Here is a 17,647-nt window from a genome sequence, read left to right as displayed (position 1 = left end):
TGTGCGTTCTGTGTTGTGGATGGAGGGTAGGCAGGATGCCAGATATGGTTTCTGTGTTGTGGAGGGTGGGTAAGCAGGATGCTAGGTGTATGTTCTGTGTTGTGGAGGGTGGGTAGGCAGGATGCTAGGTGTGGGTTTTGTGTTGTGGATGGAGGGTAGGCAGGATGCCAGATATGGTTTCTGTGCTGTGGCGGGTGGGTAAGCAGGATGCTAGATGTAGGTTCTGTGTTGTGGATGGAGGGTAGGCAGGATGCCAGATATGGTTTCTGTGCTGTCCAGGGTGGGTAAACAGGATAGTAGGTTTAGGTTCTGTGTTGTGGAGGGTGGGTAGGCAGGATGCTAGGTGTGGGTTCTGTGTTGTGGATGGAGGGTAGGCAGGATGCCAGATATGGTTTCTATGCTGTGGAGGGTGGGTAAGCAGGATGCTAGGTGTAGGTTCTGTGTTGTGGATGGAGGGTAGGCAGGATGGTAGATATGGTGTCTGTGCTGTGGAGGGTGGGTAGGCAGGATGCCAGATATGGTTTCTGTGCTGTGGAGGGTGGGTAAGCAGGATGCTAGGTGTAGGTTCTGTGTTGTGGAGGGTGGGTAGGCAGGATGCCAGTTGTAGGTTCTTTGTTGTTGGTTGAAGGTGGGTAGGCAGGATGCCAGATATTGGTTCTGTGCTGTGGAGGGTGGGTAGGCAGGATAGTATGTGTCGGTTCTGTGTTGTGGAGGGTGGGTAGGCAGGATGCCAGGTGTGGGTTCTGTGATGTGGAGGGTGGGTAGGCAGGATGCTAGGTGTGGGTTCTGTGTTGTGGATGGAGGGTAGGCAGGATGGCAGATATGGTGTCTGTGCTCTGGAGGGTGGGTAAGCAGGATGCTAGGTGTAGGTTCTGTGTTGTGGAGGGTGGGTAGGCAGGATGCCAGGTGTAGGTTATGTGTTGTTGGTTGAAGATGGGTAGGCAGGATGCCAGGTGTGGGTTCTGTGTTGTGGAGGGTGGGTAGGCAGGATGCCAGGTGTGGGTTCTGTGTTGTGGATGGAGGGTAGGCAGGATGCCAGATATGGTTTCTGAGCTGTGGAGGGTGGGTAAGCAGGATGCTAGGTGTAGGTTCTGTGTTGTGGAGGGTGGGTAGGCAGGATGCCAGGTGTGGGTTATGTGATGTGGAGGGTGGGAAGGCAGGATGCCAGGTATGGGTTCTGTGCTGTGGAGGGTGGGTAGGCAGGATGTCAGGTGTAGGTTCTGTGTTGTTGGTTGAAGGTGGGTAGCCAGGATGCCAAGTGTAGGTTCTGTGTTGTGGAGGGTGGGTAGGCAGGATGCCAGGTGTGGGTTCTGTGATGTGGAGGGTGGGTAGGCAGGATGCCAGTTGTAGGTTATTTGTTGTTGGTTGAAGGTGGGTAGCCAGGATGCCAAGTGTAGGTTCTGTGTTGTGGATGGAGGGTAGGCAGGATGCCAGATATGGGTTCTGTGCTGTGGAGGGTGGGTAAGCAGGATAGTAGGTGTGAGTTCTGTGTTGTGGGGGACGGGGAGCCAGGATGCCTGCGATGGGTTTTGCGCTGGTGGGGCAGGGCATTGGGTATGGCTCCTCTGTGGTGTGGGAGTTTGGGGTGCAAGATGGCCAGTTTGGGTGGTATGCCGGCTCGGATCGTGTTCGGCTCTTAGAACCCTGTCAGAGCCTGGAGGGTAGGCAGGATGCCAGATATGGTTTCTGTGCTGTGGAGGGTGGGTAAGCAGGATGCTAGGTGTAGGTTCTGTGTTGTGGAGGGTGGGTAGGCAGGATGCCAGTTGTAGGTTCTTTGTTGTTGGTTGAAGGTGGGTAGGCAGGATGCCAGATATTGGTTCTGTGCTGTGGAGGGTGGGTAGGCAGGATAGTATGTGTCGGTTCTGTGTTGTGGAGGGTGGGTAGGCAGGATGCCAGGTGTGGGTTCTGTGATGTGGAGGGTGGGTAGGCAGGATGCTAGGTGTGGGTTCTGTGTTGTGGATGGAGGGTAGGCAGGATGGCAGATGTAGGTTATTTGTTGTTGGTTGAAGGTGGGTAGCCAGGATGCCAAGTGTAGGTTCTGTGTTGTGGATGGAGGGTAGGCAGGATGCCAGATATGGGTTCTGTGCTGTGGAGGGTGGGTAAGCAGGATAGTAGGTGTGGGTTCTGTGTTGTGGGGGACGGGGAGCCAGGATGCCTGCGATGGGTTTTGCGCTGGTGGGGCAGGGCATTGGGTATGGCTCCTCTGTGGTGTGGGAGTTTGGGGTGCAAGATGGCCAGTTTGGGTGGTATGCCGGCTCGGATCGTGTTCGGCTCTTAGAACCCTGTCAGAGCCCTAGGCTGAGCTCTACCTGTGAATTCTCTGCGCTGTGGAACGCTAACACGCGTAGAAGGCTTCCATGTGTAAGGGTTGTAATGCCTCCTGTTTTTCTGTCCCTGCAGGGCCACAGGCTTCGGCTTCTTGAACGCGCTTTGTAAAGCAGCGGCGGTGCTGGGAAACCTCATCTTCGGCTCCCTGGTCGGCATCACCAAAGCGATCCCTATTCTACTGGCGTCCACGGTGCTGGTGTGTGGTGGGCTGGTGGGACTCAGGCTTCCGGACACGAGAAGCCAGGTGCTGATGTAACCTGAGGGAAAAAAGCCATTTCTGACCCTCTCCTTCCCCCGCTTCCCTACCCCTTCTCAAGAGCCATCTCTTCGGACTGAATGCTGCGAAGCGTCCGCGGTCCAGAAGAAACGCCACCAGAACTCAGAAGAAAACACGTGATGTTTTAGCCATGCTAACTGTTTAGAGCTGTCAGTGTTGCCCTTTTCAGGTTTTGTTTGAAAGCTTGTCCATTTGTCTTTCAATGTTGAAAATTGTCTCAAAAGATTGTCAGTGCTATTTTGATACAGAAACACTATGACAAACGTTCATGTTTTGCGCGATTAAAACGGATATTCTGACACAAGTAAAAACAGTGGGTACTTTAATTACATTACAGAAATGTATCCCAAATCATCGACACAGAAAACCAACAACCAGTTGCAGGTGTACTCACAAGGGGAAGTTGTGAGGCGCAGGAAACCTAATATACACCAGAGGGCACTGTTGTATCACATTTCTTTATACTGCTGTTTGAAGTGAAGAGTCCGGGGAAGGCATGCACGTCTCTACTAAGCATTGTTTAAATACCAGTCTGTGCCTCCTCCGCGACTGTCAGTCTGATATAACACGCCTCTTTTGATAAACACGCAGGGGTACGCCTGCCCTTGTTAGCCTCGTAACACACATTGGGCTATTCTCAGCAATACGGTATAAAGAGACCCCCCCCCCCCGCCCGAGGCCCCGCCATAACAGTGCATGGGAGCCAGACCAGCAGAGCCTACGGGCGAGAAGGCGTCCACGAGGAAGTCACACGTTTAAAGCAAGTGCCTCAAATATCAGCTTTTCCAAAGCCCCTCGAGATACAGGACAGAAGCGCCGAAATGCAGGCCCTTACGCGAAGCACTCAGCTTTCCTTGACGCGTGGGCAAGAGCCTTCAATGGGTCTGACCAAACAACGCGACCTTTTTACAGAGTGATTCACACAACTATGCGTGAACGCTGTCAGTCCACAAAAAATCCAAGCTGTGACTGAAACATCCCGGCACACACTTTCTAACACTGAGCGAGACACGCTATTTGCATGGAAGGGTTTCCCTCGTTCTGAACTTCCGTTCAAATCGGTCCCCGCCATGACATTTTCTTTTTTCTAAAACGCGGTGTGGGGATAACGTGACATAATAGGCGAACTTGTACTTCTTCGACTGCTTTTTGGAAACCCTGTAAAGGCCTCCCGCAAGTAACGACCGCAAGAGGCATTTATAACGAACGGATTCCTAGGAACCTGCAAAACAAATCGACTTCTATGGATTCGTCCGGCTGAAAGCGATAGCTTCTTTCAGCCAGAGGAATCCATAGAAGTCGATATGTTTTGCACCAGTATCAAAATGGCGCGTTGGGCGGAGCCGGCACGAAAGGCGGAAGCATGACATGCGTTGTGTGCCCCCACTCTGTCTCCAAAACCATGCAAACTCTCGTGGCGCGCATAAACAATATTCTACGGCTTTATGTCTGTATTTGCCACCCCTTATTCCTCTGAGGTGGTGCTCATGTTCTTAAGCGTTTACTTATTATTTCAATTTACCATTTTCAGTTACACTATTTATATTTGTGGAACCTTATGTCGAATATGTTTGCTGTTTTGTGAACCTCTAGGGACCGCCTGCTTGATGCTCACCAGGGCAATGGGGGGTAGACTGGACTCAGGGTCAGCCAGCAACCCGTCATGCGTAGACCCCTGGGCCTGATTGAATGGCAGCAGTCATATTTGAGCACGCAGAGGGGAGGCGGGAGGCAGCAAACGGGCTGCTCAGATCATGACCTTTACCCCAAGGTATAGAGCCACATTCTGCAGGAAGGCAGGTTGTTTGCTGTTCGCGGCCTTCCCGCGGCTCCCCTCGCGCTGCCCTTGAGTCCTTACCAGCCAGTATGCCCCTCCCCCCTGCCCTCGCAATGCGTTATTGCTAAATTGGCCACAGCCGCGGGTGCTGCAGCTAATCAGGTGGGTCAGAGCACGTGCATTATAAGCGAGTGCAAGCCTGTGCTCCAGGCAAACGATGTGTCTCCTATAAGATGGGGGCAGACATATGATTGGCCATCAAGGAGTAAGCAGGCAGAGGTGGAGGGAAGCAGGAAGAGGTGAAGGGAAGCAGGTAGAGGTGAAGGGAAGCAGGAAGAGGTGAAGTGAAGCAGGCATAGGGGAAGGGAAGCGGGCAGAGGGGAAGGGGCAGGGGTGAAGGGGAACAGGTAGAGGTGAACGGGAGCAGGTAGAGGTGAAGAGAAGCAGGTAGAGGTGAAGGTAAGCAGGCAGAGGTGAAGGGAAGCAGGCAGAGGTGAAGGGAAGCAGGAAGAGGTGAAGGTAAGCAGGCAGAGGTGAAGGGAAGCAGGCAGAGGTGAAAGGAATCAGGCAGTAGATGGAGAACTGAGAATCGGCTGGAGTGAGGCAGAATTGACTGTTGTGTAACGCGTGTCCAATTCAGGCATGACCTGCCTTAGCCAGGATCAGAAAGCATCATGTGTGGAGAAGCAGAGTTGGTTCCAGTGAGGGAGAAGAATTAGAGAAGTAGAATAGATGTGCTGTGTGACTGCTGCATGGAGAAGACACCCTGAGGGAAGCTACAGCAGATATGGGAGCACACCCACGGCACCGATTAGGGCACCCCAAAGCAGAGAGAGCACATGACTGCATCAGCAGATTGTAATTGTGACGTTATGAGGGCGACACCATTATCAGCAACTTTAAGTTATCTATTCACTCATTCAAAACGATAATTCACACCTGTTGTGCTTCCAACCAGCGATGTGACATGGACGCCTAGAGACGGACGCTTCCAATCTACAGAAAGGCCGCCACGCCCGATGGCGCAAACGTGCCCTATAACAGGAGGTGGATGCTAGTTATTCTGGGTCACATATGCAGATGACATCTTGTTGCTGGATCACTCTAAGGTCGGCCTACAGCGCCTTTTCAGGGCTTTTGGCAGATATGCAGCGAAGGATGCACTGACCATCAATCCCACCAAAACAGAAATGTTGGTCTTCCATGCTGGCCGAAGGAAGCGTGCAGCAGGTTGGAGGATGTCCTCTCAAAAAATAGAAGAGGCACGCTCCATTGAAATACGTGGGCTTTATCATTTACGGGGTAAAGAACCCTGCTCTTGGGGCATGTGATTGCTAAGACAAAGCAGATGGTATGTCAACGCAGCTGTTACATCGTCCTTATTGTAATCTCTCACAGGGGGAAGGTGCATTGCGGTTTATAGTGAATATGTCGACTCCAAAAATGTGGAAAAAAATAATGTTGGAAAAAAAAGTCGAATGTTTTTTTAAAGTTTTTTTTTAATGGGGGGCGTTTAATGGGGGGTTTCCCCCACACCCCGTTTATTTTTACTAGCTAAACCCAAAAAAACATACAAAAAAAACACATTCGACTTTTTCGACATAATTTTTTTTAGACATTTTTGCCTTCGACTTTTTGCATTCACCATTATAGCTGCACACCGTGCATTGCCATAGGGAATATATTTCATAGATGTGGCCAGCCTTTTATACTGTACCGGTGGCACCAAGGCGGGTCCACCACTCCAAACTTGAGTTTGAGTCCACAATTCCAAACCTGGAGAATCCAGGCCTGAGTTTGAATCCACAATTCCAAACCTGGAGAATCCAGGCCTGAGATTTGAGTCCACAATTCCAAACCTGGAGAATCCAGGCCTGAGTTTGAATCCACAATTCCAAACCTGGAGAATCCAGGCCTGAGATTTGAGTCTACAATTCCAAACCTGGAGAATCCAGGCCTGAGTTTGAGTCCACAATTCATGAGTTTGAGGTAGTCCAGGGAAATGGAGAACGCAGTGAAGAGTGCAAGGGGCGGGGGAGCAGGAGACACTAGGGGAGGAAAGTGGGAGTAGAGCTTAGTTTATTTGGAAGTACAGAACCTTGAAGCGACATTCAAGATAGAAATGTTGAGGACGAACAAAGGCAGAGGTAGTGATTCAACACCTAGTAAGGTCTTTTCACTTGGGAGGTGTTTGTGGTGGAGTGATATCGCAGATGTGCCCAGGAAATTCTAATCATGTACCAAAAAAGCTCTTTGCAAGGCATAGGGAAGGCGGGGCAGATTAGAATGCAGCGCTTGCACCAGCACAGATACTGCTGTAATCTCTGGCCTCGCGCAGACAACCTCAGGCAAATGTAGAAACATGCATTGTGGGTGCATACGGACCACACTTACCGGGGCACGACGGGTAATTGGGGGGAGGATTATTGATGTAGCGCTGAAACGGCAGGTGTGGGCAATTCAGCCGTGTTTAAAATGTACAATTAAATGTAGGGCGCTTCTGTACACTCAGCATCCTCTCCCTCGAAGTTGAAATAGTGATGTGTGGGGTTAAGACCCCTGGCCTCATTTCTTAGAGGGGCTAGTGACCGGGTAATGTGAGTGTGCGCACTCAGTGACTGCGCACCCCATTTCACAGGCACCCTCTGTCTCTCCACTATCATCAAAGGGCCCACACTCAGCCACTTTTCTATGACTGTACCCTTTGCGCGTCTGCTGGTAAAGCACCCAGAGACACTACTCCACACCATGCTCTGTGAAGTATGGCCTTAGGAGCATCCCATCTTGAATTTCATTTAGCATAGGCTCCCTAGAGTAGGCTGCAGAAGGTGCTTCAGCAGTAGGGTAACCAGATTATAAAGTAAAAAAAAAAAACAGAGACAGCGCAACTAACATAAAAGTAGGACTAACTTTTGACAGTGGCTATCACAGCACTACACTTCATTGGCGGTTGGAGGGGAAGGAGGTTGAAGTGCTATAGGTGGAATAAACATATCATAAATAATTCATCAGAAACGACCACTATCTTAATTCGTAAAATGCAGCATTTCTTATGTGTGAGATTGTGCATTCCTGCCTGCCAGCTGTGAAAACCTACTACCAAAGACCACTTTCATTTCCAGTGGAAAAATTATCTTGAGAAATTGGGGGACAGAGCACCCACTTCCGGGACAGTCCTGGCAAAACCGGGACGTCTGTTCACCCTCTCCAGCAGTATATAGAGCAACTTGTCACCCGCACACAAGTCACAAGGACATCTTCAGTTGGTTGATATCCTGTTCAGGCCCCTGAATATCACGTGATTGACAGATACTTGGAGCTCGCGGTAGAAGGTCAAGGAAGAGGAGATTCACAGAGGACGAAAACTTGCCCCAATGCATTCTGGTCTGCAGGAGAATATAGCTCCAATCATTAGAAGACACTCCCGTCCATTGCACGGCACGGCATGGAGTAGACAGTCCGGCTCTGTGCTAAGAAGGGTGCAGCTCTCAGAGCGGTGAGCTGCAGGAGGATATGCAAGAACCCATTTGCAAGTCGCTTCTTAGGGATGCGCACCTGTTTTAGCAGTGAAATGCGCGATAAAGGGCTGCATTCTCAAGGCTAGTAGTTTTGGCAGCAAGCATGATTGTGTGTAAATTGCTAACCCATGCTCGACTTTCATGGGCTCGCTAAGGGTTGTAGTCGAGAATAGCCCCGTCAGTGGTGGAAATGGAAATCATTTGGAGGAGGAACCCACAAGGGCAGGAGTGGAGTTTGGAGGAGGGGGCGGAGTTCTGAGGAGGCGGAGTTCAGAGGAGGCAGGACTGGCAGTTGACCAGGCTGGCTATTTACAGAAAGTACACCACAAACAAACCTGTCTCCTAGTACTTTAAATAATGGGTGTTGGTACACAATTCAGTTGTTTGTTTTCTCTTGTATAGATAAAATGCTGACTGTGCCCTGTTGGCATTCAAGTAGCAGGCGCTTGGCCAATTGAGCTATGTCGTCCGCTTAAACTGGTCTATGGTGGCCCAAGACATTCCTGGAGAAGGCTTGGCCCTGGAGAGATAGCCACTCCCTCAAAGAGAATGGCGGCCCGCCTTCCTCAGCGCATTAGCATTCTGGTACACAGCTGGGGGACTTGGCAACAGGGCCTGCACTGAAAACGCATGGCAACAGGGCCTGCCTTAAGATGCCCTTTGGCCTGGTCTCCTGCTGTGACATACGTAAGGGGTCGGAGCCAGAACAGCACTCATGGTGCCAATCAGAGGCGTTGCTAGGGGGGGGGTCTGAAGGGGCTATAGTCCCTGGTCTTTTGGTTCTAGCCCCAGATAGAATCTCAGTGGCTGCAACCAAAAGGCTAGTCCTGGGTCCCGACAGTCCTGGCATTAGCGTACCCCAGGACCTTTTCCAGACCTAGCAACACCCCTTGTGCCAATGTGGAGTGTGCATCTCCGCCCTCCACTCTATATGGTAGCGCAGTAAGAGCTTTGATTTTCTGTAATAAATGTGTATACTATCATCAAGAGCTTTGGGCCCGAGTCTGGCCGGAACCCGAGATTCGACTACACATCTGATGCCGGATCTCGGATGAGCCCTGTCCTTCATCTTCGAGTCCATTTATGGCTGTTGGATCAAGGCTAGGCCTAAGGGCTGGAGCCACGAGGCTAGAAAGTGTTTTTGTGCCTAATAACTTGTGTGTCCACACTGCTGACCCGTAGGACATTATATGGATAGAGTGGCACAGACTTTCTCTAACACGTCCACGCTGTTGGCCAAACTCACTGGAAATAGGTGCAAATGGGAGCTGCCATGTTGTTAGGGGACGAGAGCAGGAGATAGGACAACATCCGGGGAAAAACTGAAAGCAATCCAAGGAAACGGAACACTTAGTAAAGGCCAGTAAGTGTAAAAGGAAACTGTAAGACGTGGCTGCACAAAACTAAGATAAATGGGTTGCAGTCCTGAAACTAAGGTACTTAATGCTTTCCTCCGAGGACAGGACACGTTGAAAAAGCGGTTGAGAACCACGTAGCGTAAAGTGAAAGGGCCTCATTATAAATTTGCTGGTCCGGTAACAATGGTAATGGTAAGCTTGCCAGTACCATTGTTACCGGACCGGCAAATTATGAGTTCTGTTCGCGAGTGCCTTCCCGCCTGCCAGGACTGACCGACACCCGCGAGCAGAGCATATCTATGAGGCTCAAACGGAAATGGGGGGCATTTCATTTTGGCGCCCGCAAATGGGCAATTACCGGGTCTGGCAGGGCTGTAATGACACGGTAATTGCCCATTCGTGGACGCCGTAAACATTCACAAGTTAAGGGGGCAGCCTGCCAGTTTTTCCGGCAAGGCTATCGCCAAACTTGTAATGAGGCCCATTTAATGACTGACAGTGGCGAAAATAACGGACTGTTCTACCGCTATCTGTGACGGCTGTTGGAATAGGGCTTGGTTGTTTAAACATTCAAAAGCGAGTCAGCAGCGATAGTGTCAGAGGTAATTAAAAGATGATCACAACGACAACTACAGTTTGACGGTGAAATATGTGTTAATAACGATAAACTAGAACTATTCTTACTGAACGGTAAACTATCTCTCCTTTCAACAGCTATACTCAACCAAGTATCACCGGGGTCTCATAGACAATGAGGGACCACCCCTAATATTCCCATCCGCCAGAGACATCAACAGGAATAGCACCATTGGGCGGACTCTCTGGGTGTTATTATTGCGAGATAGGCCTCATCACGAGTTGGGCGGTATCCCACAGATATTACTATTGAAATACCGCCACGCTAATAGTGTTACTGCCACCCGGTCTGGCGCTATTAGCGCTGGATCAAGGGTTGGGCGGTAATGGTTATTCCCCCATTCCCCATTGGGTCAATTGGACCCAATGGGGCATTTTCGGCACAATTAGCGTGCACTAATAGCGCAGCGCTAATTGCGCACGAAAATGGGAATTTTTCCAGTGTATTTACTCCCAGCTTTGAGCTGGAGGTAAATGCTGCCAGAACTCGTGATTGGGCGGACGATTAAATGCGGCAGTAATAGCGTTACCACCTCATTTAAGGGCTACCGCCCAACTCGTGATGACCCCAGAATCCGAATGAGGCTTTTTAAAGTCTTATGTACACATTTGAATATCCTTAGGCCTCTGTGATTACAGAAGGAACGCACAGGCGTGCACATCGCTACTTCACTTATTTCCCGCAAGTACTAAAGCAGTGCCTTTCTCAGTAGATGACCAGCAGCAGGCATTTCCACCGGCTCTCTGATGCACCTCATACAGCAGTCTAATACTCACCGACAGATTGCTTGCTTGGAGACAGCCTATCCTTTCACACTTGAACCGGAAGCGACCCCCGTTGGTCACGTTGTTCCTCTTCACCCAGTAGTGCTGTGTCTGCCTAAACCACCGGTTTATGTCAAAGCTTTGCAGGGCAGAGAAATTGATACGCATGAAAATCAGAGACCATTGTAGACTAAAAAGCTGTGTGAAGCCGACGAACAATGTTTTCTATATCCTAACTGGTCACTGCTCCTACTTTGAACAATGGGAAAAATAAAGTCCTTTACACAAGTCGGAACTTCTAGAGGACAGTTGCAGAGAGAATCAGATCAAAGGCATTAAACCAAGTGCCGGTCCAGTGAGGGAGCTGGTTGCCTAATAGGCAGACAACCAAGTGCCGGTCCAGTGAGGGCGCTGGTTGCCTAATAGGCAGCCAACCAAGTGCCCATTAGGCAGACAACCAAGTGCCGGTCCAGTGAGGGAGCTGGTTGCCTAATAGGCAGACAACCAAGTGCCGGTCCAGTGAGGGAGCTGGTTGCCTAATAGGCAGACAACCAAGTGCCGGTCCAGTGAGGGTGCTGGTTGCCTAATAGGCAGCCAACCAAGTGCCCATTAGGCAGACAACCAAGTGCCGGTCCAGTGAGGGAGCTGGTTGCCTAATAGGCAGACAACCAAGTGCCGGTACAGTGAGGGCGCTGGTTGCCTAATAGGCAGACAACCAAGTGCTGGTCCAGTGAGGGCGCTGGTTGCCTAATAGGCAGCCAACGAAGTGCCCATTAGGCAGACAACCAAGTGCCGGTCCAGTGAGGGCGCTGGTTGCCTAATAGGCAGGCAACCAGCTGCCAGTCCAGTGAGGTAGCTGGTTGCCTGACAGGCATGCTCATGTTTTTCAGGCCTCACTGTGGCCCTGAATGACTCTTCATGCTGAGACCTTTGATTACTGACAGTGGCTTAAAAGCCCGGATAGTTTTACACACAATGGTGTGTTCGTTGTGCTCTGAAGTCAATAAAATGTGATTTGGGAATGAGAAAAGCAAGAAAGTTAAAAAAGAGAATCGTTTTGAGTACTGAATAGGCAGTACATATGTTAGGTGTGGGTCAGATACTGGTAACACCAACGTTGCGCACAGTGGAAATGAGGAGAAGTCACGGAATCTGGCGCAAGCTGCTAGCGATAATGGGGGGTTGGGTGGTAGAGTAAGACAAGCGAGGGCAAGTGAGACAGGAACGAAGGTGGGGACTTGGGGGTGATGATGCAGAAATGAGTGGTGGGGCCGGGGGTGGGGGGTTGGTACAGCACTGGCTACCGCAGTCACCCAGCGCTGCGGCTTGTTTGAAATCAAGATTGGAGCTCTGGCTTGGTGACATGGGAAGAGCCAGACAGTTTGCGTGAACCAACAGCAGCAGAATTCAAAATGAATGGGCTTGGTGGACGGCAGGGCCTAGACTAGTAGATGGTCAGGGGGAGTAGGGCAGTAATTCAGTTATGAGACCTGGAGGAGTGATAAGCAATCGTTACTCAGTATTCTTCTGGGATCTTCTGGAATGCCGTGCCAAGGATGGGGTAATCCAAATGACGCAGTCAGGTTAGTAATGAAAGACAAGGCTCTCCAGAGTGGGGTGGCTAGTGGGGTCCAAGAGTGTTTTTATGGAGTCCTGAAACCCACAGAATGGTGCACCTTCTGCAGTCTGTCAAAATGTGATGGAAGGTGGTTGGCATTGGGGGAGGGGCATAGTCTACTTTGGTCTTCAGACACAGTGTGCGGTCCTTCTCAGCTGCTAATGTTGTATCACGGCTCACTTGGTCTTATGGGGGACAGGCTAAGGTTGCAGTCCTGGTATAAACTATTTTCTTCGTGCGGCCGCAGTAAGAGGAGTGTGTATTTAAAGAAGGTAGATGGGGGTCCATCAGTGGAGTTTGCGTTGAGGCAATTAACCAGAGTTAAGACCTCTTGTGCCCAGCCACTGCTTGCGGACATGAAGGCCATAATGGGTGAAATGTATAACGTTCCTGTTTAGCAGCGTACAAACTTGACATGGACTTGGAGCAAGGTCAAGAGGAGGAGCATATACATAGGTTGATGCACGCAGCTGTGGTAGCGGGGATGCCTGGAGGACATTGCACGTGCCAGGGATAGACTTGGAAAAGGAGGAGCCAACTTGAACCACTGTCCCTTAAATTAGGCAGGGGAACCATATCCCAGGCCTGAGTAACCAAACAAACTACAGCGCAGGCCTCACCCCGCCACACCAGTTACACTGCATGCAAACTGCAGGGTGTCTCCACCAGGCCTAGCGCACAGTGCTCACATCTGTTGCGCACTCCAAAGGTAACCTTCCCTGCTTTCCTTGCGGTAACCTTCCCCTGGTCTGCCCTCTACCCTGTCCCTTCACTCTCCCATGAAGAACTGAACAAAGGGAAACTCGCTACGGCTCTGGAGAGAGGGTGAGTGCACGACATGATGGCACTCAATCGCAGGAGTTGCTGGCAGCATGGCAGTCAAGGGCACATCACATGATGCTGCCGAATATTGCATGCCATTGTGTATTGGAGAAAGGTAAATTAGATACAGGCAATGCATGGGCAGACCCCCCTCCTGTCTAGCACCGTCACACTTTGCAAACACATCCTCACTGTGATCCACACGGCCTGCTTTGCCAGCATGTGCACACCTTCCACATAACCACTTAAAAAAAGACACAAAGACCCCAAACAGTGGCGCAGGATCTGGGATTAGGATCTGTCGCAGAGCTTCAGTCTGAGGCTGATGAGCACTTACTCAGCAACATGTCAATGGGAGTCGCTGTTTGCTAGTGTCACGTGACTGAATCAAGTCAGCAGATGTTTGTTGACACTAGTTTGCTGACTAAACATTTTGTCTAATTGGCTATTCTGTGTGTGTGTGTGTGTGTGTGTGTGTGTCCATCCGCGCATGCATGCGCATTATTCCTGATGAGCAGTGGTTGTTTGCTGCTTGTGATTCATGGAATTTTTTGCAGGGTTCAAAGTGACTTTGCACTGCCGATAGAAACCTATTCATGGAACTGTGCAAAGTGTATTGTAGTGCAAAGTCCGTTCAAAATGACTTTGAATGGACTTTGCGCTGCAAAAGTACACTTTGCACAGTTCCATGAATCAGGCGTTGTGTCGGCAGTGCAAAGTCACTTTGAATCTGCATAACATTCCCTGGCTCACGCCGTCTCTTGACGTAAGGGGGAGGGGCAGCGTAACCAGAAGCATCTCTTATTGCTGCAATGAAGTCAGACGGTTTGAGGAAAAAGAAAGAAAAGCAATTAAAGTCAGTGGAGAAGTGATGGGAAGGCATATAAGTCCAGCAACTGCATGATAAACAGGAGGACAACATCAAGGAGAAGAATCAAAGGATGGGTGGAAGTGGAGACAAGAATAGACCTTACGTGAAGTGGTCCTAATTAGCACACCTCTGCCATGTTGGCAACCTTCCTGGGTGTGGCTCTTAAAGAAAACAGGGTTGGGGGTAGTGAGGGGAGGCAGTTGCCAAACTAGAGGTGTTGATGAGTGGAGGCCAGAAGTACCTCAGTCATGAATACCCATATGGTTCCATGTGGTTTGTGGAGGTGGCACTTGAGTATGCATTTTATCTGCACGGGGCAACCGAAGCTCTATTAGAAGAGACTGCCGGGACACCGGGATAGTAACTCATGTCGATGGGGTGTGTGGCATCTAAAGATGTGGTGGGCTGTGCAATAAGCTAATGTGGTGGGGGAGGTGCGACTAGGCATACGCTGATGTCTGTGTGCGTGTGTGTGTGTGGAGGAGGATCGGTGTGTATAGTGCGAGGGTACTAGTAGATAAAAAGATATGTCAGTTAACTGGGGGAAAGGAGGAGATTTGGGGCTCATGAGGAATCTTGATATTCAAGTTTTGGTCTAAATTGAAACGTTTGTTCTCGAGTCTGCAGTAAAATCGAGAGTAGGTTAGTTGTTGTGTTGTCATTTATAGGCATAAGGAGGTCTTCCTGTTCTGCGTTCCATTTTATGATGACTGTGGGGTGATGTTGGTGACTTCTAACTGATGGGAAATCTTGCCAGAGAATAGGAGAGAGGAAAGGAAACACTATAATGGAAATAAAATACATGATGTAACAGGAAGGAAGAGAAGTGATAGAAAATGTACAATGGAAAAAGATGGAATAGACGTGACATGAAATATATGACACATGAAGGAATAGAAGAAAAAGTAAGGGAACAATGGGACAGGAAGGATAAAAAACCTATGATAGTATAGGAAGGAATACAAGTGATATAAAATGTAGGATGGCACAAAAAAAGCATACACGTGAAATAATATATGTTATGGGAGATAAGGTGAGCGTGAAAGTAAGGACATGAGAGAGAAAGGAGTGCACTAGAAAAATATCTGATGGTACAGAGTTATTACAACTCATTAGACGCAATTCGGGTATTACAGACAAGTGGGTATCCCAGAAGATTAACATAAAGACAAAATGTACCCCCAATCTCAATGTCAACCTCAATTAGGCCCGGCAAGAGTTTTAATTTTGAGTGTCACGATTAACCCAACCTCTTCGTTTGCTGACCCTCCAATTAGCTGCTTTTTTGACGTGCCAATTATCTTCGTCATTCGGTCTGCCTGATTGGAAGGACCTGGCGGTGGGGCAATATCGTCTTCAGTGTGCTGCCTCTACTGGAAATAAGCGGTCTTCCAGCACCTAACTATGGGATTATTCTGGCTAGGAATTGATCACTCACAGAAGATCGTTTCCATTCCTTATCTGTGAATATTATAGGCTTTCAACCCATAGAATTGGTCTCAAATCTTTTTTCAAACATCTCAGTTTGTCATTGATTATGTATGTCTTGAAATATATGATCTTCTGATCTATCTCTTATAATGTATATTTTAGTAAGTCTAAGGAGACCAATTTACAAATGTCCCTGATTAAAATCCCACACCCGAATGGGGATTGAAACACGTAATGCTACATTTTTTCATGATATGGATATGACATGCATTTATTTTGCTTTCCCAAAAATGTTCTTTTCAGTACTTTCTGAGGTACATTTCTTGAGATATGTTTTTTTTTCTGTTTAGAATGATTGTTATATTTATGTGGTTTTTTGCATCTGTATTCACTTGACACACCATTGTTTGTTGTTTCATTTATTCATTTGTTAACCTTATATGTGATGCAAAGAGTTAGGTGATGTGTTTATGACGAGTTCTATCCAAATAAATATAATTTGTATTTGTGAGGAGGTTTTAATGTTTTCTGTGTCATACATGTGCACAAGAAAGATACCACATATGGGCTAATTGAGGTTGACATTGACATTGAGGGTTCATTTTTCTTTCTTAGAGAAACATGACCAGAAGTTAAAATATATATAGACTGGGGAGACGAAGACATACAACTATAGAAGAAGTTTGAGGATAGATATGAAGGTGCAGAAGGGCAAGAAAAAAAGTTGAGTTGAGAACATATTTGCTAGAAGGAAAGAAACTCAATGAATATAGTGGTAAGCAAGAACCACAGTGCACACTCCTGCACACAGTTCCCCAGTAGTGTTCCCATTGTGCCATTATTGCCATCTTCTATGTCTACTATATCTCCAGATAGTAGTCTTTATTCTATGCATTTGGCCAGTCCAGGTTTTCAGTACTGAAAATACATAAACACAGGCCAATTTTATTAGTTTCAGGACTATGGCCAGAGATACTACAGTTTTGTAAGTATGCAAAAAGGTTTAGGAAATATTGGAAGTTTGTTTTATCTTTTCAATGTCGGCTTGTATACAATAGCCTCAGACAATAATCTCTGATAGGTGATGTGTGTCCCCCCACTATTTCCAATCCATCTCTCTTCTATGCAGCCCATTTGTGTTGCCATGCTTTTGAGGGATACATCAACTGATGGTGGTGGAGTGATATTCCCAAAATCATGTGACCATAGAGCCCATCATGGCATCACAATAATTGACATCAGAGGACCTTTCACTCTGATGACCAGCATTCATATTTTTCAACAATTTTTATTGCATACTAGAGACCACAGTGTTCGATTAAACAGTGACCGATACGGCTCGGAAAATTGTTAAATTTTGTTCCGCCAGCCGTGGAAGTGAAATCTGTCCAATTTTGTTCCACTTTGCCTCAATCCACAGTTCCGCCACCGCCAATGTATCAAAAAGAGTTGCACAAAGTTTCTCGTGCCACTGCATGAACCAAAAAGAGCTTTGTAAAGTTTCTTGTGCCAGTGTGCAAAACAAAAAGCGTTGTGTGAAGATTCTCATGCCGTCGCGCGAACCCTGCGCACATCGAAAAGAGCCACCCAAAGTTTCACATGCCTCTGCACGAAACCTAGCACAAATCGAAGAGAGCAGCACAAAGTGTCTTGTGCCACTGCACAAACCTAGTACGAATCAAAACAAAAATTGCATGAACTTTCTAGTGCCACTGCGTGAACCTACCACTCATCGAAAAAACCTATGTGAAGTTTCTAATGCCGAATCGCAAAAACTAGTACAAGTTGGAAAAAATGGCCTGCGCAAAGTTTCTCGTGTCACTGCATGAAACTAGCACAGGTCAAAAAAGAACTGCACAAAGTTTCTCATGACGCTGTGCAAACCTAGCATGAAAAAGAAGCCTGCATAAAGTTTCACATGGCTGTGCACGAAACTCGGACAGTTCGGGAAAAAAACATGTACAAAGTTTCTCGTCTCGCTGCACGAAACTAACACAGATCTAAAAAAAGACTGGTGCGAAGTTTCTCATCTTGCTACACAAAACCAACATGGAAAGAAAACACCACATAAATCCGGCTGATTTCGTGGAACAGGCGGAAGCAGAATCCAGTGGAAATTCTGCACTTTTCGCTTTGCAGGTGAAAATTTCACCCACCCCTAATGACTAACACAAACCAGCCCTCAGATAGTGAAACTTGCAAAAGATCAAGACATGCTTAATTTAAATAGCTGAGTAGACAGATTG

General features: G+C 48.3%; 1 protein-coding gene across 1 annotated transcript in view; it reads left to right on the top strand.

Annotated features, from left to right (window-relative positions):
• Positions 1-15,912, top strand: part of SV2C (synaptic vesicle glycoprotein 2C) — an 865,364-nt gene extending 849,452 nt beyond the window's left edge. The window contains exon 13 of the mRNA XM_069627452.1: positions 2,401-15,912. Coding sequence (XP_069483553.1) covers positions 2,401-2,584 — 184 coding nt within the window. The 3' untranslated portion in view covers positions 2,585-15,912. The remainder of the gene's footprint in view (positions 1-2,400) is intronic.
• Positions 15,913-17,647: the final 1,735 nt, after the last annotated feature.

This window comes from Ambystoma mexicanum, chromosome 6p, assembly GCF_040938575.1.
Source record: "Ambystoma mexicanum isolate Mex_15411 chromosome 6p, UKY_AmexF1_1, whole genome shotgun sequence".
NCBI classification, from domain to species: Eukaryota; Metazoa; Chordata; class Amphibia; order Caudata; family Ambystomatidae; genus Ambystoma; species Ambystoma mexicanum.
The sequence above is the reverse complement of the archived record's forward strand: the minus strand, read 5'-3'. Positions and strand labels throughout refer to the sequence as shown.